Genomic DNA, 22,990 nt, shown 5'->3' on the forward strand with positions numbered 1-22,990 from the left:
TTTTCTAACGTGCTTATAGCTGAGGAGTCACAATATCTATTAATATCCAAAGATGTAGGCCTTTGTGACAATTTCTGTTGTTGTGGATCTAAATGAAGCATTCTAATGTGTTGTGTCTGTGTGTGTGTGTCTGTGTGTGTGTGTGTGTGTGACACACTTGGGAAAGGCGTCGAAGCAGTACGTCTTCTTGGTGTCGGGGAAAGCCACCCTCATGCCAGAGGTGAGAGGGGAGTGGAGCACCACAGCAGCACACTCAAACCTGGATGCCAGGTCCACTGTTGGTACTGTGCCAATACTCTGCCCATACAGGATGATGTTCTCTGGGCTGATGCCATACCTGGGACACAAATACAGATAACTGAGTAAACAAAAACACAGCCGAGATGACCAGAATATGCCTTCTTGTTGTGCACTCCTGAAGGGTAACGGTGTGTACAGTTTTCAGCCCAGCACTACCCTATCCTTGTATGGACCAGAAGTACTCCCAAGGATAGTAAACCAAGGAAAATTGGGCACATTTAGCCAGTCTCCACAAAGAAAACTACTATTTTAGGTTTAGGGTTACAATTGGGGTTAAGGGTTACGGTTAGGAGTTTGGTATAGATTTGGGGTTAAGGTTAGGTTACATTTAGGGTTAGGGAAAATAGGATTTTGGATGGGAATCAATTCTTTGGTCCCCACAAGAATAGCAATACAAAAGTGTGTGTGTGTGTGTGTAACAGCTGTTTACCGCGAGCGCAGGGCGTGCCAGGCAGCGTCTATGTCAGCGTAGAGGTTCTTCTCTGAGGGTTTGCCGGTGCTGACACCGTAGCCAGAGTAGTCATAGGAGAAGATGTTGCAGTTGATACGAGTGCCCAGGCCAATGTAGAAGCTACTCATCTGACCCAAATCTACTGCATTACCATGGGAGAATAGCACTGTGAACCTGGGAGAGGGAGAGGTAGAACAGAGAGGAAGAGAAGAAGGGAGGGAACGGTGATGTATACACAACCATAGAATTTAAAAAATAACTCTATAATTCATGCATCTTTATAAATAGAAAAACCTGCACAAACTCCCTTGTTGTGCAAGAGAAATGTTGCGACCCATCATCTCTATACTAATCTAGTTCTTCTCTCTCCTCTCACCTGGCGTTGGGGGCACATCGGATGTACATGCAGCCCACCCTGTTCCCCCGGCTGGACCTGGTCAGGAACACATCTGTCATGTCCAGCTCTCTCTGAGTGTACTGGAACTCTGCCCTCTCTGTTAGATGGAGCTTCCACCTGCCCTCTCCACCACCTCCTCCCCCTCCACCACCTCTGTCTCCCGCACCACCACCCAGCCGGGAGCGCAGGCCCGGAGCCCCCAGAGAGGGGGGAGCACCCCCTGGCGTGGTCCCGGCTGCTGCCGCAGCTGTAGCCTCCGGGTCAGGCAGCATGGAGTAGGTGGGCTCTGGAGGGAGGAAGGCCAGCTTGGCTGCGATGCGGCTGGGGCAAGGAGGGCAGCAGAACAGGCAGCAGAGCTCTCTAATGGACAGGCCGTTCATCTTCTACTGAAGACAAGCAGAAGGAGGGGGAGGTGAGAGAGAAAGTGAGTGTACTAAACAGCTTATCTAACAGTACACATGACACACTGACGGAAGGAGCATCTGTGATGGTGTAGAGAAAATAATATACCTGTAAGGTTCCTCTGGGACTTGGAATGAGATGGCACACAAAGGTGCCAACACCACCTGGTTAAGTCACTCAGCAGTCTTGGGCAAAAAGAGCATTAGTTATGAACACAGTACAGACCTCCTCGCCTAGCTAGCCTTCTACCACACTATTCTGTGAGGTGGGTCAGTCACAGCACGGTTTGAACCAGTGAACCTGTGGATACATGCCATAACAAAGGTCCTGACCTATTGGCACAGATGTAGTATGCTAGCTTTGCAGGAATATAAAGACGTAAAGTTAGCTACCAGCTAGTCAACGATGCAGGATAATATCAGAATTCACACGCTAACTAGCTACAGTACCTAGCTACAACGTCCAAACGTTGCACATAACGTGTGAATGTTAGCTAGCAACCTAGCTTAACAGCCACCTCTGGTTACAACTAGCAGGAAGAGCATGGTGATAGGTAAAGCTTCGACATCATACTGCATATTATGGTGAATCACTCTGTAAACATTGTTGCTCAATAATACGGATAGTCCAAGTTAACGTTGGCTAGCTTGATGCAGTAACGTTAGCGTAGCTACTGGACATAATTTGTCCAAAAATATAGCTTGGGAAAGGAGGAAATGCTTAGCTAGCTAAACCAGTGCAATAACGTTAGCTAGCTAGCTATCGTTAAATGGCTTGCTAGGTGGTGCAGCAAGTGCTAGTTGGCTAAGCTACGTGTCAAAACATCAATCATGTATAGTAACGTTAACCTAGTGAACGTTCGCTAACTTACCAATTCACGGTGGGTTTGCAGACAAGATAAAATATTCCTGTCTATGACAAAAAGTTGCACAATACTGCGAAAATCCTTCTTGGACCCTGACATGGATAGTGTACTCTGTATAATTGTATATGTATCTGTCATTTGTAGATTGGCAAGCTAAATATCGTGACAACCATTTTTTTCACAACCCCGTCCGACTAGACCCGGAAGTGATGGAGGGAGAGGGCGTAGCCCTTTGGCAGGGAATTGATAGGCCGAGTTACAATGTTACATTTCACAAACTTCCCGGTTTCACAGAGTGTGTGTGTGTGTGTGTGTGTGTGTGTGTGTGTGTGAGAGAGGGGAGGTGGGGGGGTGGGGAGATAGACAAGATAAGGTTTGGTTTTGGTCAGTGTGATTCCTCTTAGACCCTAATTAGACCCTTACAAAAAATATTTTAGTTTACTGCAGTAACGTCAGTCTACAGTGTTATTTTGGAGGTCACCACCACCTCTGTCTCCCGCACTGCCACCCAGCCGGGAGCGCAGGCCCGGAGGCACCAGAGAGGGGGGAGCACCCCCTGGCGTGGTCCCGGCTGCTCCCGCAGCTGTAGCCTCCGGGTCAGGCAGCATGGAGTAGGTGGGCTCTGGAGGGAGGAAGGCCAGCTTGGCTGCGATGCGGCTGGGGCAAGGAGGGCAGCAGAACAGGCAGCAGAGCTCTCTAATGGACAGGCCGTTCATCTTCTACTGAAGACAAGCAGAAGGAGGGAAAGTGAGTGCGTGCTTGTTTGTGTGTGTGAGAGAGAGAAAGGGAGCGAGCGAGCGAGAGATAGACCAGATAAGGTTTGGGTCAGTGTGATTCCTCTTGGACCCTGATTAGACCCTTACAAAAAATATTTACGTTTTGAAAGTAAAAGTGCAGTAACTGCAGTACACAGTGTTATTTTGGAGACAGTATTTGCAACATACTGCAGTTATACTGCACTCTAACTGCACGTATACTGTACTCTGACTGCTATCTTTTTTTGTAAGGGGAGAGGTCAGGTCAAAAGTATAAAAGTGCCCCTTATACCAGTGGGGATCAGAACATTTGTACCCAAAGTTTGTGGAGTCTATGTGGTGTCGTTGTTTTTGCTGTGTCTGCTGGATAACTATTTTTAGAACCTTGCGTTTTTAATAAATGTTTGCGGTGTGGTCAGTTGTACTGAGGAATGTGTTTACTTTCTTTATCAGCGTTTATTAACATTTGACAGGCTATGTATTGCTTTAAAAGTTATGCCACTGCACCAATGTCCATTTGTTTGCAGTTTATTCTTTGTGTGGAGAGATGCTGATAGGACAGTGGAGACATGTGGTAATGGAGTAGGGGCCTGAGGAAACACAAATAGTGTGTTGTGAAATCTGTTATGAATGTATTGTAATGTTTATAAAATTGTATAACTGCCTTAATTTATCTGGCAGCAGCTGATTTAGCAGCAGCTGATTTAGCAGCAGCAATTTGGCAGCAGCTGATGGAGATCCATAATAAATACAAATAGGGGTCCAAGCTGTATATTGAACCCCAGCTATGGAAATGCAGTGGTGGGAAAAGTACTCAATTGTCATACTTGAGTACAAGTAAAGAAACATTCATAGAAAATGGCTCAAGTAAAAGTGAAAGTCACCCAGTAAAATACTACTTGAGTAAATGTCACGTTCTGACCATCGTTCGTATGTGTTTTCCTTGTTTTAGTGTTGGTCAGGACGTGAGCTGGGTGGGCATTCTATGTTGTGTGTCTGGTTTGTCTATTTCTATGTTTGGCCTGATATGGTTCTCAATCAGAGGCAGGTGTTAGTCATTGTCTCTGATTGGGAACCATATTTAGGTAGCCTGTTTTGTGTTGGGTTTTGTGGGTGATTGTTCCTGTCTCTGTGTTTGCACCAGATAGGACTGTTTAGGTTTTCACTTTTCTTGTTTTGTTTAGTCTGTTCATGTGTAGTCGTCTTTATTAAAAACATGAATAACCACCACGCTGCATTTTGGTCCGCCTCTCTTTCACCAGAAGAAAACCGTTACAGTAAAAGTCTAAAAGTATTTGGTTTTAAATGTACTTAAGTACATTTTAGCAATTCCATTTACTTTTAATACTTAAGTATCAAAAAGTATAAATCATTTCAAATTCCTTATATTAAACAAACCAGATGGCACCATTTTATTTGTATTTTAATTGCCAGGTGGCTAGCCAGGCGGATAGCCAGGCGGCTAGCCAGGCACACTCCAACATACAGACATAATTTACAAATGAAGAATTTGTGTATAATGAGTCTGCCAGATCAGAGGCAGTAGGAATGACCAGGGATGTTCTCTTGATAAGTGTGTGAATTAGTGTGTGAATTTTCTGGTGAAAATGTAGCGGGTACTTTAAGGTGTTAGGAAAATGTTAAAAGTACACCATTTTCTTTAGGAATGTAGTGAAGTAAAAGTAAAAGTTGGCAAAAATATAAATAGTAAAGTAAAGTACAGATACCTCCAAAAAACGACCTAAGTAGTACTTTAAAGTAGTTTTACTGAAGTACTTTACACCACTGGGATATTGTTTAGATAATTGAACCCGTCCTCCGTTGAGGTGATTGTCTTTCAGTTAGCCTATGTATTTGGATTTAAAAAAGATTCACCATTTATCTTATAATATGGCTCCCTGTTTTCTCTTTATTTCATACTGTAGTTTTATTTGTTACTGTTTTTGGTCTGTTTTTGGTCAGTTGTGAACTCAGTCAACCTGTAGTCTGTGAAAGCACGGAAGCTCTATGAGCCATCCAAGTCATTTGTGTTTATGTGTTTTACTGTCGCTTTTGTAAAACAATTAAAACCTTAATTCCTTCATAATCTTTGCCTCTATCTGACTGTGTTCGTGATCCTAGAAAGTGTAATATGAATAGTTGTTACAGATGGATAAGACTATTTATGTAATTAGGAAAAACATAATTTACAACCATGATTTTGTCTTTCCTATCTCACAGAATATAATGAATAGGCTAAATCAAATTTGATTTAGTGAATATATCGTTACTGTCCAAAATTATAGATACCCTGTTCTTATTTGTTGAGATGCTTTCCTGAAGACATCTGCCACTCAGCCGCTCCCATGTCCTCCCCCATCATCTTGTTTCCTTAGTTTTGACAGCTTCCACTGATAGCAATGGGAGTGGATGACAGCATAATTCCCTGTGGGAAATGATCCCACTCTCATCTTACCTCTCACTCTATTCCCTCCTCCAGCAGGGGTTCCTTTATTATGCACAGTTTTTTAGGCTATTTTAATATTTGACATTTTCACACCAAGATTTGTCCTTCATGGGTTATAAAAAAATTGTGTTAGATAACATTTTATTGGATCCTTACCTGAATGTAATTCTTTCTCCAAAATAGACATTTTCAGTTTGGTCCACATTTCTAGTGATATGCTACAGTGTTCAAAGACGAAACCTAATGTTTACATTTTTGGGGGAGAATTGTTTTGTTTGTTATACACTGAGTGTACAAAATATTAAGAACACCTGCTCTTTCCATGACATAGACTGACCAGGTATATCAAGGTAAAAGCTATGATCCCGTATTGATGTCACTTGTTAAATCCACTTCAATCAGTGTAGATGAAGGGGAGGAGAAAGGTTAAAGAATGATTTTTAAGCCTTGAGACAATTGAGACGAGTTGTGTAGTGGTACAGTGCTGCTCAGTTGGTAGAGCACTGGTACCACCCATAAATAAAATGTATGTACGCAAGACTGTAAGTGTCTTTGGATAAAAACGCTTGCTAAATGTCTTACATGTTACATGTGAATGTTTGCCCAGGGTGAATGACCCAGGGTGAATGACCCAGGGTGAATGACCCAGGGTGAATGGGCAAAGCCAAAAATTGATATGCCATTGAACAGGGTATGGTAGTAGGTGCCAGGAGTACATGTTTGTGTCAAGAAGTGCAACACTAATGGGGTTTTCACACTCAACAGTTTCCTGTACTTGTCAAGAATGGTCCACCACCCAAAGGACATTCAGCCAACTTGACACAACTGTGGGAAGCATCACTGTGAAATGCTTTCGACACCTTGTAGAGTCCATTCCCAGAACAATTTAAGCTGTTCTGAGGGAAAGGGGGGGGGGGCAACTCAATATAAGGAAGGTGTTCTTAATGTTTTGTACACTCGGTGTATTTTTCATGATGAAACACCTGCTAGATTTGAATATGCAAGAAGAAAAAAAATGTGTGTATTAGTGTGCGTGTATGCGTGCGTGAATGTCATTTTGAAACGTTCCCTGAATATTTCTGTCCCTGTGTTGGTGGTGCTAAATATGTGTATGCGACCAATAACATTCGATTTGACTTGATGTATTATTGGATATTGGAGACATTCTGCGTTGGTATCCTTCCTCAACATAGTGTTGGAATATATCCATTATAGCCTGAGCCTGTGCTAGCTGAGAGCTTGACCAGTATCTTTCTTCGGATGTCAAGGGAGCACTGCATACAAACCTGGAAAGACTGCACAGCTGGGGTCCACAGAGAGAATGAATTAAGACCGAATGAAAAAACTCGTGAGTATTTTGTCTGCACATATAGCCTAAGCCTTCTGGTCATTTGAAGGTGACGCTTACCCCTCTACACCGATTATAGCCCACTCTTGGATTTCATTGTGTGATTTGCAGGGGTGCGAAAAATATCCTTATCTTCAAACAAGGCACTGAAATGTAGCCTATAAAAAAAGCACTGCACCTGCAGGTACCATATTTCTCTTTTACCCGGGAAAGGTTTATTGGAAAGGCTTGACCTGGTCTGGACGCGTTCACTGGAAGATAACGGGGATGCCACGGTTACGCGCAGAAGCCGCTCGAGGAAGAGACAGGTGCGGCAGAGGGGATTGGTAGTTTAATAGCCGATTCTCATCCAGGCATTGTGATTACCAAGACCCAGAGAGAGCTTGGTGCCCTGCTCCACCCTTTGTGTTGATTTCAGACGTGGAGGAAAAGCTGTCTGCGTACGAGAGGACGACTGGCAACAAACCAGACATCGCCTGCTTACCTGTCCATCTCGCACAGTGAATGGTGAGTGAGTTTAGCCGTAGAGAGAGATGGTGGAGGATGGATGAACAGGTATTGCATTCGCTTTAGCAGCGTTTTTACCGCGGCCGCGCCTTCGGTTGCTGGTGCTCTGAATGTACACATGCTATGTTTAATCAGCTGCCATTGAATGCTTTGTTTAGGTTATTGTCAATGACAAAGGGTGTTGTGTCGTATTCTTTTGAGGTACGTGTCTCCTTTGGCTGCTACACTGTGTGGGCTCTGTGTTCTTTGTGTTATTCAATGCATCATTGTTTTCGGAATTGGACATGGACTAATATATTTTAGTTTAATTAATCATGTGTTGCATCACTTGCATGATGTAGTCCATTAGTTTCATGTGGGTATGATCAGTTGTACTTACCAGTTATAAGAATGACAATGGTGAATATGATGAGTTTAATCATGTTGACAATTAGTCTACATGCTGATCCTATATGGAACAACAGCTCTTATTCATCCTATCCAATAATGCAAGGTTTTTTTTTCTACATGTTGGGTCATTCTTGTACATTGTGACTCTCAACCCCAATTGACCAGGGTAAGTAAGTGGCATTAAAGAGTGACGTTGATTGAATAATGATGTTTCTAAAGGTTTCCAGTAATATAGACCAAAGGTCAGACATATGGTAATTTGCCTGCCATCATTGCATTGATTGGCTCATTATTCTTTCAGTAGCTCCTTGGGCTATGCCTGAGTGTAGAACAATGTAAAGCACTTTGAGACCTACTGTAGGAAGAGCTAGCCTAGGAGTTGGCTATGCAGCACAAACAGATCTGGGACCAGTCAAGACCCAGTTGGGTTGAAAAGGGTAGTGGTTAATATTTGCATGGCAGGCTTGTGTTTTTAATTGTATTGGTAGTTAAGTAACTTATTGTACATCCCGACTGTTCTATCTTGTTCTGCTGTTGGCTGTTGTTCATTACAAATGTCCTCAAGATGTCCTGTGATTGGTCCATAGGGTTTTTGATGTGGGAGCAGAACCATACAGAGTTCTGCAAACTAACTGGCCACAAACTGGTTGAATCAATGTTGTTTCCACATCATTTCAACAACAACAACAAAAATTAATCATTGTGGAAAACTGATTGGATTTGCAAAAAGTAAACAACATAAGGGCATTTCTTAATTTTTTCACCCAAATTTTTATCTAATTCCAATGACATGGTAAATGTTTAGTTGATTTAATGTTGAATTCACGTTAGTTGACAACTAAACCAAGTGTAACTCATAACTTGATATTGAACTGTGGGTATTGTGTATTCCTACTAGAATGTAATGGGTTTGGAACTTCGGATGGGATGACAGGATTTGAAACTTCAGATGGTATGACAGGGTTTGGAACTTTGGATGGGATGACAGGATTTGAAACTTCAGATGGTATGACAGGGTTTGGAACTTCAGATGGGATGACAGGGTTTGGAACTTCAGATGGGATGACAGGGTTTGGAACTTCAGATGGGATGACAGGGTTTGGAACTTCAGATGGGATGACAGGGTTTGGAACTTCAGATGGGATGACAGGGTTTGGAACTTCAGATGGGATGACAGGGTTTGGAACTTCAGATGGGATGACAGGATTTGGAGCTTCAGATGGGATGACAGGGTTTGGAACTTCAGATTGGATGACAGGGTTTGGAGCTTCAGATGGGATGACAGGGTTTGGAACTTCAGATGGGATGACAGGGTTTACTGAACTCTATATCTCTGACTGTGAGTGGGAGGTGCTAATGATGCCTGTAAAGGAAGTTATAGCATGGGGTCAGACCATTCCTAAGGGATTTTACAGTATAAACTGGGTGGTCCAAACCCTGAATGCTGATTGTCTGACAGCCAATACCACAGGTATGACAAGACATTTGTTTTTACTGCTCTAATTCGGTTGGTAACCAGTTTATAAAAGCAATAAGGCACCTCAGGGGTTTGTGATATATGGCCAATATACCACGACAAAGGGCTGTGTCCAGATACTCCGCGTTGCGTGGTCCATAAGAACAGCCCTTAGCTGTGGTATATTGGTCATATACCACACCCCCTTGTGCCTTATTGCTTAATTATGTCATGGGGTGAGACCATTCTCATAAAGAGCTGAACATGTGAAGGAGGAGGAGTAGTTGCTAGATGACCATGCTTGCTTGAATGGACCAAATTGGATGAGCTTTGTGGTCTTAATGAGGTGTACGGTTAAGGTTAGTGGCTATAATCACAAGATAGAGTTGTACTTGTGTCCTTTCTAGCATGACCAGGTAGTGATGACCAGAGGGAGGCTTGAGAGAAGAGGGGTCAACATCAGGCAGCTTTATTGGGCTAAATCCCACAGACAGAGACTCTGAATATATTGTAGACTAAAGCCCGGGCTGCCAACATCCCACCCACTCTCAATGTTTGTGTTCATCAGACTTACAGCCTACTGCGGATCCCTTAAGCACCCAACATGGTCCTCAGTGGCAAGGAAAACTGCTCACTTACTGCTGGCATTCCTGGGGCCGGCAGAGTGATTTACCCATTCTTATTTATTTATTGTTTACAACTCCCCCTTTTCTATCAGGGCCATCGAGTTCCAATGGCCTTTAACAGCCTTTGGTTGCAGTTGTTTATGTTTGTGTCAAAAGAGACAGGCAGGAGAGAGAAGAGAGAGAAGAGAGAGAGAGAGGGACATGGAGTGAAGTGCAGAGAGAGATAAGGGAAGATGGGGAGCAAGAGGACAAGTCAGAAAGGGTAGAGCAAGGAGGAGAGAGTGAGACAGAAAGTAGAAAGAGAGAGACATGGAGTCTGAGGGAGTGTGAATGGTTTCCCTGTTTTGCCTGCTATGGCCACAGACAGCCTCACAGCAGCCCTGTGAGCAGGTGCTCACCCCACCACAGCCACCACAGGGAACAACAGGAGCAGCCAGTGTTTCCCTTAGGCTCTCTTTAGACGGCACAAAACCCGCAGGCCAGAGCTATCTGAGATCCTTGGGACGACCATACCCTAACGCCTTACCCTTACCCTTACCTTAACCCTAACCTTTACCTAACCCTAACCCTTACCTTAACCCTTTGAAATGTCAACTTCAATGGGGTAGGGCATCCCAAGGATCCTGCATAGCATTCACCCAAGGCAACGTCACAGGGCTGTTGACTGACATACCAAACATTCAAACCAAAACCAATTGAAACCATTTACACTTACACGGTATATCACTTATAGCCATAGCCTCTGCTACAGAATCAGTAACACATTATTTACAGCACAGGGATACAATAAATTATTCATCAATGATTAATTAAACAGTATAATTACTCAATCCTAATGTAAGGAAAAAATAATCATAATTTAATTTATAAATTAAGTATATACGAAACTGATTTGAAAAGCAATTAAACCAATAAAAAGGTTTCAGCTGAAGCAATCTTGTAGAGCCAGAGGGTACAGCACGGCCCATAGGGATTGTTAATGACTTTTATTGATCACAACTACGGGCTCTGTGGCTCTAAACATGGTAGCTATGTTGATCATGGTAGCTACATTGTCGCTGCATACCAAGAATGCAAGTTTGGGTTCATGTCCTAAATAAGTCTTTCTACCAGACGTGTGCAGGTCTGTTCGTTGATGTCCAGGAAGGCATTGCAAACATTTTCTTCTTGTTTAGTTCTGTTACACCCGGTAAACACTGATTGATTGATTTCGAAACTGCAGTGTGAGAAATGCTGTTTCACTTTAAGCTGTAAAACGTGTAAACACCCATTTGCATTGTGTTAGTGTTCCTAAATGCCTAATTGGTAGGAAAATGGAGGCTGAGTATAAAGTGCTTGTTTATTATTTAAACTGAGGCGTTTAGGCATCAATAATAAAATAGCACTTTTTATTGTACAGTACTTCCATTTCCTACTAGAGTGGCTGATGTCTCACACATTCAGTTTGCTCCATTTCATTCATGAGTAACAGAGGTTGGTCAGTGAACCACTCGTGCATGATGTGTAGCCTTTCCTGAGACCTGAAGACTGTTATCTTCCGTAGCATCCTGCAGTATTCTGTGGCAGTGCAGAATTTCAGAGCCAGATTTGAAATATCCAGATGTGACAGGAAGTTGATATATAGGCTACTAAGAGAGGCCCCATAACTGATATGATATATGTCAGTGTTCTTCTGTAAGATGGACCAGGATGAAGTGTGTCCTGAGTTATAGCCACCCAGACAGTCCAGTCTGTTAGAACTGAGAGGGTGGGCTTCTTTCGCTTCCTCAGCACTACATCAACACTTTTAAATGCCTCTGTATACCTCAGGGTCTATAGGACCAGAGGGCTCTGGCTGTGCAGGCTTCTCCTCTGTGACCTATACCAGTGGGGGTCCTGGGAGCAAGGACCCCAGGCAGACGTTTTTCAGCATGAAGAGGGCAGAGGTGCTGGGCTCGTGGAGGCAGGCCATTGTGTTGCCCGTCAGAATGTAGATCTTGTTGTAAGGAGAGAAGGTACCAAAAACAAACTCTTTGGCCCAGTTCCAGTCGCCCTCTTGTACCACCTTGGTGTCCAGAGATCTGAAAGGACGGGATCTTATTCTTGCATGGGCCACACTCACTTATAGAGAATATTAGCAGTCGTCTTATGTTGCTCTGGATAAAATGGTCTGCTTTATGACGTGTTATTACATTGGTAATATAAGAGAGTATTTATGTTCATTTTCATGCTCTCCTTTCATCAATAATGTCTCCCCTAAGCTTTACCCATGATCAAGAGAGCCTGATGCCCAGTATGGGGTCTCACATACCCGATGAGGGATGCTAACACGTGTATTCACTTCTGCAACATATGGCTCTCATATATCCCTCAGCCCTGGATCCCCTAGCGTAGCGACGCCTTTGCTACACTCTCATTAAAAAGAACCAGGGAGCGAATAGCACATATGGTTCAGGGCAGGTGTGTGGTGCACATTTGTGTGTGTGTGTGTGTGTGTGTGTGTGTGTGTGTGTGTGTGTGTGTGTGTACAGAGCAGGTGTTATGTGGATATTTCATGCTGAACCGTTTCGTGTTTCCCACACGTTGCTATATTGTTAGACCCTTCGGGAGATTGTTATTCAACCAGGATGTGATTCTGATCCTAAACAATCTATGGCACTTTTTCCCAAATGGCTGGTCTGAAATGGGTGACAGATAGGTCCTATTTGGGCTGTGGCTTAATGGGCGAGAAATAGTGGCGAGAAATATAGTTTTTTGTTCTTGAGGCTCATAAGGAAATTCAAAAGACTGTAGGTAAGTCATCGTGGCACCAGAATAGTTTGGGAACGGCTGATCTAGGACCTGCACTTTTCAGAGCAAAGTCAGTGTGAACTGTATAAAGAGAAGAATACAACTTTTAATAAAACACGTGGTCCTTATCAAAACTAACCTTAATTATAAACTGGGTGGTTCGAGTCCTGAATGCTGATTGGCTGACAGGCATGGTATATCAGACCATATACCACGATTATGACAGAAAGTTTATTTTTACTGCTCTAATTACATTGGTAACCAGTTTCTAATAGCAATAAGGCACCTCGAGGTTTGTGGCATATGGACAATATTCCACAGCCTGTATCCAGGCACTCCTTGTTGCGTTGTGCGTAAGAACAGCCATTAGCCGTGGTATATTGGCCATATACCATTGGCCATATACCCCACCCCCGCGGGGCTTATTGGTTAATTATACCACAGGGTTCTTATCAAAACTTCCAGACGTAGGACGGAGAGTTACTCCTTTGTGGAAAGCACTTTTAAAATGCTTCACATAGCCTTTAGGTCACTTCCACAGCTTTACTATCTTTATGAGTTGACTATAACACCTTTATATCACAATAATGCAAATATATACAGACAGTTCTTCTGAATATGGATACGATAACTTTATCTTTGTCTTCTCTGCTCTCTGGAAAGATGACAGCTATTCCCATGGCTGTGTCTTATCTCTTGTGCTCATTTGCATGACAGTAGCTGTCCACTTGATGTGCCTCACTCTGACTCAAACCTTTTCAAAATCCTAGTTTGTCTTTGCACTTGACTTCTTGTTTCTTATGGAGAGTAGCTGGGAGTTTCTTGCAGTCTGAACGTTTGCCACTTTACCAATCCAAGAGAGAGTTCACAGAGCCTGTAAGCCAAAGAAAGGCATTTAAAAGGCATTGTAGCCTAAATAAAGAGCTGGAGAAGGATTTTATTGGGAGACAGAGGCACAGCAGTGTCTTTTGTCTTGACTGCTGGAGAAGGGTTTTAGTCTGATTGTGTGTTTGCTGAAGATAATTTCACTCCACCTCCTCATCCCCTCCTCACCCGTCCCTTGTTCCCTTCCTCCTCTTCTCCCTCCACTTTCAGACATCAAGGTTGTCTCTTAATGATGTCTTTTCATCAGGAGGATAGTCCCAACTGAGAGAGGAACAACAGAGCAGAGCAGCAACACAATGATGGCTACCTGAGAGAAGGGAGGGGAACACATTCCGGGGAGAGGTTATCTCTGTGTGTGTAGGTGTGTGTGTGTGTGTACATTTTTCGAGTGTGGGTACACGTGTAACCTGGTGCACATGCAGTACCTGTACAGACCGAATATGGTCACTTTGCTATCATAAAGTCTATATTTATCCTCATTACAAGGCATCAAAACAGAGGGTATAGCTTGTTCTCTACTACTGTATAGGTGCTCAGGGGAAACCTTGTCTGAAGCTATCTGTATAGAACTGGAGCACTTTGTGGTAACATTTGCAGTGAAGGAATTAGAATATACTGTATTTAGTAAGGTTAGGGTGGGCCATTTTATACTTTATTACATGGACGGTTTCACACACATACAGAGCCTTCGGAAAGTATTCAGACCCCTTGACTTGTTCCACATTCTGTTACGTTACAGCCTTATTCTAAAAATCCTCATTAATCTACACCCAATACCTCATAACGACAAAGCGAAAACAGGTTTTTAGAAATGTTTGCAAATTTATGAAAAAACTAAAACAGAAATACCTTAGTTACCTACATATATATTCAGACCCTTTGCTATGAGACTCGAAATTGAGCTCAGGTGCATCTTGTTTCCATTGATCATCCTTGAGATATTTCTACAACTTGATTGGAGCCCATCTGTCGTAAATTCTATTGATTGGACATGATTTGGAAAGGCATACATTTGTCTACATAAGCTTTCACAGTTGACAGTGCATGTCAGAGCAAAAACCAAGCCATGAGGTCGAAGGGATTGTCCATGGAGCTCAGAGACAGGATTGTGTCTAGGCTCAGATCTGGGGAAGGGTACCAAAAGATTTCTTCAGCATTGAAGGTCCCCAAGAACACAGTGGCCTCCATCATTATTAAATGTAAGAAGTTTGGAACCACCGAGACTCTTCCTAGAGCTGGCCGTCCGGCCAAACTGAGCAATCGCGGGAAAAGGGCCTTGGTCAGAGAGGTAACCAAGAACCCAGTGGTCACTCTGACAGAGCTCCAGAGTTCCTCTGTGGAGATGGGAGAACCTTCCAGAAGGACAACCATCTCTGCAGCATTCCACCAATCAGGCCTTTATGGTACAGTGGCCAGACGGAAGCCTCTCCTCAGTAAAAGGCACATGAGAGCTTGCCTGGAGTACCAAAAGGCACCTAAAGACTCCGGAGAGACCTGAAAATAGCTGTGCAGCAACGCTCCCAATGCAACCTGACAGAGCTTGAGAGGATCTGCGGAGAAGAATGGGAGAAACCCCCCAAATACAGGTGCGTCAAGCTTGTAGCGTCATACCCAAGAAGACTCAAGGCTGTAATCACTGCCAACGATGCTTCAACACAGTCCTGAGTAAAGGGTCTGAATTCTTATGTAAATGTAATATTTCATATTTTTATTATTTATACATTTGCAAGCATTTCTAAAAACCTGTTTTTGCTTTGTCATTATGGGGTATTGTGTGTAGATTGATGAGGGTTAAAAAAAACTATTTAATCCATTTTAGAATAACGCTGTAATGTAACAAAATGTGGAAAAGTCAATGGGTCTGAATACTTTCCGAATGCATTGTTGATGGAATGAAATATCATTCAGTGATCTGGCTATTTGAAAAGGTTTAATCTAAGCCAACATCAGCTTGTACAAGATGTTTTCGGCAATGCATGTGCAGATCGGAGATACAGTAGATGTCTTTGAAAACACAGAAAAATTATCTTTCTAATTGAAAACCCTGTCTTATCTTAGCTGATAACAATGTCGGTGGGCTTGACATCTCAGTGTTGTACTGCGTACTCTATGGGCTTGACATCTCAGTGTTGTGCTGCGTACTCTATGAGCTTGACATCTCAGTGTTGTGCTGCGTACTCTATGGGCTTGACATCTCAGTGTTGTGCTGCGTACTCTATGGGCTTGACATCTCAGTGTTGTGCTGCGTACTCTATGGGCTTGACATCTCAGTGTTGTGCTGCGTACTCTATGGGCTTGACATCTCAGTGTTGTGCTGCGTACTCTATGGGCTTGACATCTCAGTGTTGTGCTGCGTACTCTATGGGCTTGTCATCTCAGTGTTGTGCTGCGTACTCTATGGGCATGACATCTCAGTGTTGTGCTGCGTACTCTATGGGCTTGACATCTCAGTGTTGTGCTGCGTACTCTATGGGCTTGACATCTCAGTGTTGTGCTGCGTACTCTATGGGCTTGACATCTCAGTGTTGTGCTGCGTACTCTATGGGCTTGACATCTCAGTGTTGTGCTGCGTACTCTATGGGCTTGACATCTCAGTGTTGTGCTGCGTACTCTATGGGCTTGACATCTCAGTGTTGTGCTGCGTACTCTATGGGCTTGACATCTCAGTGTTGTGCTGCGTACTCTATGGGCTTGACATCTCAGTGTTGTGCTGCGTACTCTATGGGCTTGACATCTCAGTGTTGTGCTGCGTACTCTATGGGCTTGTCATCTCAGTGTTGTGCTGCGTACTCTATGGGCATGACATCTCAGTGTTGTGCTGCGTACTCTATGGGCTTGTCATCTCAGTGTTGTGCTGCGTACTCTATGGGCTTGACATCTCAGTGTTGTGCTGCGTACTCTATGGGCTTGTCATCTCAGTGTTGTGCTGCGTACTCTATGGGCTTGTCATCTCAGTGTTGTGCTGCGTACTCTATGGGCTTGACATCTCAGTGTTGTGCTGCGTACTCTATGGGCTTGACATCTCAGTGTTGTGCTGCGTACTCTATGGGCTTGTCATCTCAGTGTTGTGCTGCGTACTCTATGGGCTTGACATCTCAGTGTTGTGCTGCGTACTCTATGGGCTTGACATCTCAGTGTTGTGCTGCGTACTCTATGGGCTTGTCATCTCAGTGTTGTGCTGCGTACTCTATGGGCTTGACATCTCAGTGTTGTGCTGCGTACTCTATGGGCTTGTCATCTCAGTGTTGTGCTGCGTACTCTATGGGCTTGACATCTCAGTGTTGTGCTGCGTACTCTATGGGCTTGACATCTCAGTGTTGTGCTGCGTACTCTATGGGCTTGACATCTCAGTGTTGTGCTGCGTACTCTATGGGCTTGTCATCTCAGTGTTGTGCTGCGTACTCTATGGGCTTGACATCTCAGTGTTGTGCTGCGTACTCTATGGGCTTGACATCTCAGTGTTGTGCTGCGTACTCTATGGGCTTGCTGCAGTTGAGTTCTGTGTTGTAATGTTTGCCCTTGCTGCGGCTCAGGACTGTGTGTGCGTTTGTGTGTGTCTTATCCGACTGTAGCATAGTACTGCACCATAAATACATACAGTACCTCTGCTGCAGACCCAGCTCCAAGTTATAAAATGTGTGTGTGATGCAGTCGCGCATGTGTATATGTGTGCATGCATGCATGTGTTCGTTGTGCGTGTGTCTGTTTGTGCGTGTGTGAGTGTGTGTGTGAGTGTGTGTGTCTGCCTATGTGTGTGTGTGTGTTCGGGCTCGGCTTTCTGTTACCTGAGGAGATATTTCAACCGGGGCTCAAAGGCGAGCCAAGGGTACTGCTAAACACTCCCCATTAGCTAGACCAGATTAACATGTACAGTCAGAGAGAGAGGGGGGGGGAGAAGAGGGAGATGGTGAGGGATTTTAAAAAGAGGGATTGTAGGGTGGAAGGGGGGGAGGGACCAGTCCAAGTTGATGATGAATATGCAAATAAGGCAATTATAACCTAAGGTGTTATGTTAATTAAGGATAGAGATCTCGCCCATGTGACCTATTCTAGCTCTTATCTGCCCCTTATCAAACGTATCAGCTGTCTAACCACTCCTATAGGGCTCCTCACTGCTCAGCTCTCCTTAATAACTGACCTATGATCAGCTGTCTAACCACTGCTATATGGCTCCTCACTGCTCAGCTCTCTTTAATAACTGTTTTGGGATCAATAATAAGCTGTCCCTAACATACAGTAGCTCTTACTGAAACAATATTTGTATTTACTTGTTTTGAATAGTTTAATTCTTTATACAGATACGTTAACCATGTTCTTATGAGTTGCATATACAGTTGAAGTCAGACGTTTACATACACTTAGGTTGGAGTCATTAAAACCTTTTTTTCAACAACTCCACAAACTATGGCAAAACTATAGTTTTGGCAAGTCGGTTAGGACATCTACTTTGTAATTTTTACAAAAATCTTTACAGAAAGACTGTTTCACTTATAACTCACTATATCACAATTTCAGTGGGTCATAAGTTTACATACACTAAGATAACAGTACCTTTAAATAGCTTGGAAAATTCAAAAAAATGATGTCATGGCTTTAGATTAGAAGCTTCTGATAGACTAATTGACATCATTTGAGTTAATTGGAGGTGTACCTGTGGATGTATTTCAAGGCCTACCTTCAAACTCAGTGCCTCTTTGCTTGACATCATGGGAAAATCAAAATAAATCAGCCAAGACCTCAGAAAAAAATTGTAGACCTCCACAAGTCTGGTTCATCCTTGGGAGCAATTTCCAAATGCCTGAAGGAACCACGTTCATCTGTACAAACAATAGTACTTAAGTATAAACACTATGGGACCACGCAGCCGTCACACAGTTCAGGAAGGAGACGCGTTCTGTCTCCTAGAGATGAACGTACTTTGTGCGAAAAGTGCAAATCAATCCCAGAACAATAGCAAAGGACCTTGTGAAGATGCTGGAGGAAACGGGTACAAAAGTATCTATATCCACAGTAAAACAAGTCCTAAATCGACATAACCGGAAGGCAGCTCAGCAAGGAGGAAGCCACTGCTCCAAAACCTCCATAAAAAAGGCAGACTACGGTTTGCAACTGCACATGGGACAAAGATCATACTTTTTGGAGGAATGTCTTCTGGTTGGATGAAACAAAAATAGAACTGTTTGGCCATAATGACCATCGTTATGTTTGGAGGGAAAATGGGGAGGCTTGCAAGCCGAAGAACACCATTCCAACCGTGACTTACCGGGGTGGCAGCATCATGTTATGGGGGTGCATTGCTGCAAGAGGAACTGGTGTACTTCACAAAATAGATGGCATTATGATGTATGAAAATTATGTTGGAAGGGGACAAAATTCACCCAACTTATTGTGGGAAGCTTGTGGAAGGCTACCCGAAACCTTTGACCCAAGTTAAACAATTTAAAGGCAATGCTACCAAATACGAATACCAACTGGGAATGTGATGAAAGAAATATAAGCTGAAATAAATCATTCTCTCTACTATTATTCTGACATTTCACATTCTTAAAATGAAGTGGTGATCCTAACTGACCTAAGACAGGGAAATTTTACTAGGATATAAATGTGAGGGAATTGTGAAAAACTGAGTTTAAATGCATTTGGCTGAGGTGTATGTAAACTTCTTACTTCAACTGTAAACTGTAACTGCAGACATGTTTACACATTTCATACGAGTTCCACATATACTGTAACTGCAGATATATTCACCCAATGCTGGACCCCTGGAGAGAGGGAGCTGTGGGAGAGGGAGCGAGGGGTTTGAGGTGCTCTCTAGCTGGTTACTCTCCAGGCCAGAACCAGCCTCTTTATAATTGTCTACTGGCATAGACCATCGGGGGAAACTTTCTCTTTCTTCTCTTTCTATCCCTCTCTCTCCATCCATCCCTCTTTCTCTCCCTGATAACACTCAGCACTCTGCCACTGAATCTAATGTAACCTGGGCATTAGCATATGAATTACCATGCAGATTGAAAAGTACACTAAGGTATTTAGAAGAGAAAATGCCATATTCCCTTAGCTGTGATTAGGTCCCAGTCTGGGGAGACTGTTAGACACTTAAGGGAATGCTGTATTATCCAATAACACACCCCCCTTGATTAGATAAAACCTGAACTCATTGATTTCTATTCTGATCTGTGTTTGTGCCATCTACCTCCAATACCCATGCCGACACACCCAACCATTATCAGTGTCAGTCCAATAATGAAATGAGTGAATGTAATGTACTGTAGACCCAGTTATCCCAGTTTATCCCCCTCGTCTCAGGCCCTTTAGTCAATGATTTTAACCTAGAGAGAGAGAGAGAGAGAGAGAGAGAGAGAGAGAGAGAGAGAGAGAGAGAGAGAGAGAGAGAGAGAGAGAGAGAGAGAGAGAGAGAGAGAGAGAGAGAGAGAGAGAGAGAGAGAGAGAGAGAGAGAGAGAGAGAGAGAGAGAGAGAGAGAGAGAGAGAGAGAGAGAGAGAGAGAGAGAGAGAGAGAGAGAGAGAGAGAGAGAGAGAGAGAGAGAGAGAGAGAGAGAGAGAGAGAGAGAGAGAGAGAGAGAGAGAGAGAGAGAGAGTCAATCCATCTCTCTCAGTCAACCTGATATAATGATGCTGACTTTGTATAGAGTAGTAATTGGAACATGTTGTGTTCACTAAAAGCCTGGGATTTCAAAGCAGTTGCTCACTACAATCGAGATAATGCTACGGAACACCGAGATAAGACCACATGCTACGGAACACCGAGATAAGACCACAGCACAATGGACCACCGAGATAAGACCACAGCACAATGGAACACAGAGATAAGACCACAGCACAATGGAACACAGAGATAAGACCACAGCACAATGGAACACAGAGATAAGACCACAGAACAATGGAACACAGAGATAAGACCACAGCACAATGGAACACAGAGATAAGACCACAGCACAATGGAACACAGAGATAAGACCACAGCACAATGGAACACAGAGATAAGACCACAGCACAATGGAACACCTCATTCAGAATGCCAGGTTAGGAGTGCAATCAGAGCCACGATTCTCTGTCATCTGTGGAAGAGGACTGGAAAACTCTAAACGGCAGCTGACTCAGACAGCAATGTTTTAATATCCACTTCATACAGTGGTAGAAGGGTGAAAATCAAACTAATTAGTGCACTCATCTGTGGCGGTGTTTTTAAAGATATGTTTTCAACTACCTCATACCCTGCATGTTGACTAAGTACCAGTACTCATTGTATATAGCCTCATTATTGTTATTTACAGTGCATTCGGAATGTAATCAGACCCCTTGACTTTATCCACATTTTCTTACGTTACAGCCTTATTCTAAAATCATCATCAATCTACACACAAGTGAAAACATATTTTTAGAATTTTTTACAAATGTATTAAAATTAAAAAACAGAAATACCTGATGGAAATATTTATTCAGTCTCTTTGCTATGAGACCTAGCGTTATTCCTACGGTGTAGAATGGTGGTGGCAGCATTGTGCTGTGTGGATGTTTTGCAGCGGCAGGGACTGAGAGATCCTTGATGAAAACCTGCTCCAGAGAAATCAGGACCTCAGACTGGGGCGAAGGTTCACCTTCCAACAGGACCATGACCCTCAGCACACAGCCAAGACAACGCAGGAGTGGCTTCGGGACAAGTCTCTGAATGTTATTGAGTGGCCCAGCCAGAGCCCGGACTTGAACCCGATCTAACATCTCTGGAGAGACCTGAAAATAGCTGTGCAGCGACGCTCCCCATCCAACTTGACAGAGCTTGAGAGGATCTGCAGAGAAGAATGGGAGAAACTCCCCAAATACAGGTGTGCCAAGCTTGTAGTGTCATACACAAGAAGACTCAAGGCTGTAATCGCTGCCAACGGTGCAACAAACTATTAAGTAAACGGTCTGAATACTTATGTAAATGTTTTATTTAAAAATATCAATTAGCAACATTTCTAGAAACCGGTTTTTGCTTTGTCATTATGGGGTAGATTGATGAGGGGGAAAAAACGATTTAATCAATTGTAGAATAAAGCTGTAACGCAACAATGTGGAAAAAGATAATGGGTCTGAATACTTTCCTAATGCACCTTATTGTGTTTCTATTTTCTGTCCGCTATTTTCTTTTTTTATATTCTTCTTTAGCTTGTAGGTAAGCATTTCACGGTACAACTGTTGTGTTCAGCGCAACATTTTATTTTATTTATAGTGGATGTAAAATGGCACCACTTATCACACTGTAACCATGTTATTTCTCATGAGTTAACTTCCTGTCATTTGCTCACCCTCATTCAGCATTACAGTGATTTTTCTCTTTTGAGAGAGTGACTTGAATCGAATTGTTGCAGTAATTCTAGTTATGTGTGGTTTATATTTGAGTATGTGTTTACAAAAAAAGCCTATTCCTGTTCTTTCCCTGTGAAACAAGAAACCCTCAAACTCCGATTGAACCTGTCCTGTCCTCTCTTCTCATCTCGCCCCCATCCCCCTCTCTGTAGAGAGACAGAGAAAGGCAAATGGAGATGGAGAGAGAAAGCCCTCCTAGTGTGTGTGTGTGACAGAGAGAGAGCCCTCCTAGTGTGTGTGTGTGTGTGTGACAGAGAGAGAGCCCTCCTAGTGTGTGTGTGTGACAGAGAGAGAGAGCCCTCCTAGTGTGTGTGTGTGTGTGACAGAGAGAGAGAGAGCCCTCCTAGTGTGTGTGTGTGACAGAGAGAGAGAGCCCTCCTAGTGTGTGTGTGTGACAGAGAGAGAGCCCTCCCTACTTTCTTTTGCATCTGCTGCTGCAATAGATTGCCATGGCCTGACATTGCTATCGGTTGCTATGGTAACACAGGGCACGGTGGAGAGAGAGAGAGAGAGAGAGAGAGAGAGAGAGAGAGAGAGAGAGAGAGAGAGAGAGAGAGAGAGAGAGAGAGAGAGAGAGAGAGAGAGAGAGAGAGAGAGAGAGAGAGAGAGAGAGAGAGAGAGAGAGAGAGAGAGAGAGAGAGAGAGAGAGAGAGAGAGAGAGAGAGAGAGAGAGAGAGAGAGAGAGAGAGAGAGAGAGAGAGAGAGAGAGAGAGAGAGAGAGAGAGAGAGAGAGAGAGAGAGAGAGAGAGAGAGAGAGCCTATGTATGAAATGTAGGTGCACACAGGTCGAAAGAAAATGTTGAGGTGAAACATGGACAGACAATGACACATTCAATAGCGCCTGGCACACTCTTGCCTGCATTTATCTGATCTAGGGTGCAATCATTAGTCCAACAGTTGCAATCAAGAGTTTCTATAGGACAAATTCTTGTATATTTATCCCTGTTTCGTTCCAGAATCGGCAGAATGAATACACCCCTGATCACACGCAAACACAGTTCACTTTCATAGCAGCCACGTTGTAT

General features: G+C 43.4%; 2 protein-coding genes across 5 annotated transcripts in view; one reads left to right on the forward strand and one right to left on the reverse strand.

The window, feature by feature from the left end:
- LOC109875296 (alpha/beta hydrolase domain-containing protein 17A) overlaps positions 1-5,250 on the reverse strand; it is a 9,847-nt gene extending 4,597 nt beyond the window's left edge. The window contains exons 1-5 of one of the 3 annotated variants that reach the window (XM_020467603.2): positions 2,422-2,628; positions 1,659-1,735; positions 1,128-1,534; positions 731-925; positions 158-337 (exon numbers count right to left, since the gene is read on the reverse strand). In XM_020467603.2, the coding sequence (XP_020323192.1) occupies positions 158-337; positions 731-925; positions 1,128-1,528 (776 nt within the window). In that variant the 5' untranslated portion in view covers positions 1,529-1,534; positions 1,659-1,735; positions 2,422-2,628. Of the gene's footprint in view, positions 1-157; positions 338-730; positions 926-1,127; positions 1,535-1,658; positions 1,736-2,421; positions 2,629-2,896 lie in introns of those variants that run through there. The other 2 variants (XM_020467604.2, XM_020467605.2) reach the window with 2 other exon arrangements.
- LOC109875268 (semaphorin-6B) overlaps positions 3,061-22,990 on the forward strand; it is a 95,025-nt gene continuing 75,095 nt past the window's right edge. Inside the window, exon 1 of one of the 2 annotated variants that reach the window (XM_031810045.1) lies at positions 3,061-3,162. Coding sequence is in view for 1 of the 2 variants with exons in the window: in XM_031810044.1 (XP_031665904.1) it covers positions 7,469-7,471 (3 nt within the window). In the remaining variant the exon portion in view is untranslated. Of the gene's footprint in view, positions 3,163-6,697; positions 7,472-22,990 lie in introns of those variants that run through there. The other variant, XM_031810044.1, reaches the window with a different exon arrangement.

Source organism: Oncorhynchus kisutch, linkage group LG30 (assembly GCF_002021735.2).
Source record: "Oncorhynchus kisutch isolate 150728-3 linkage group LG30, Okis_V2, whole genome shotgun sequence".
In the NCBI taxonomy this organism is placed as follows: domain Eukaryota; kingdom Metazoa; phylum Chordata; class Actinopteri; order Salmoniformes; family Salmonidae; genus Oncorhynchus; species Oncorhynchus kisutch.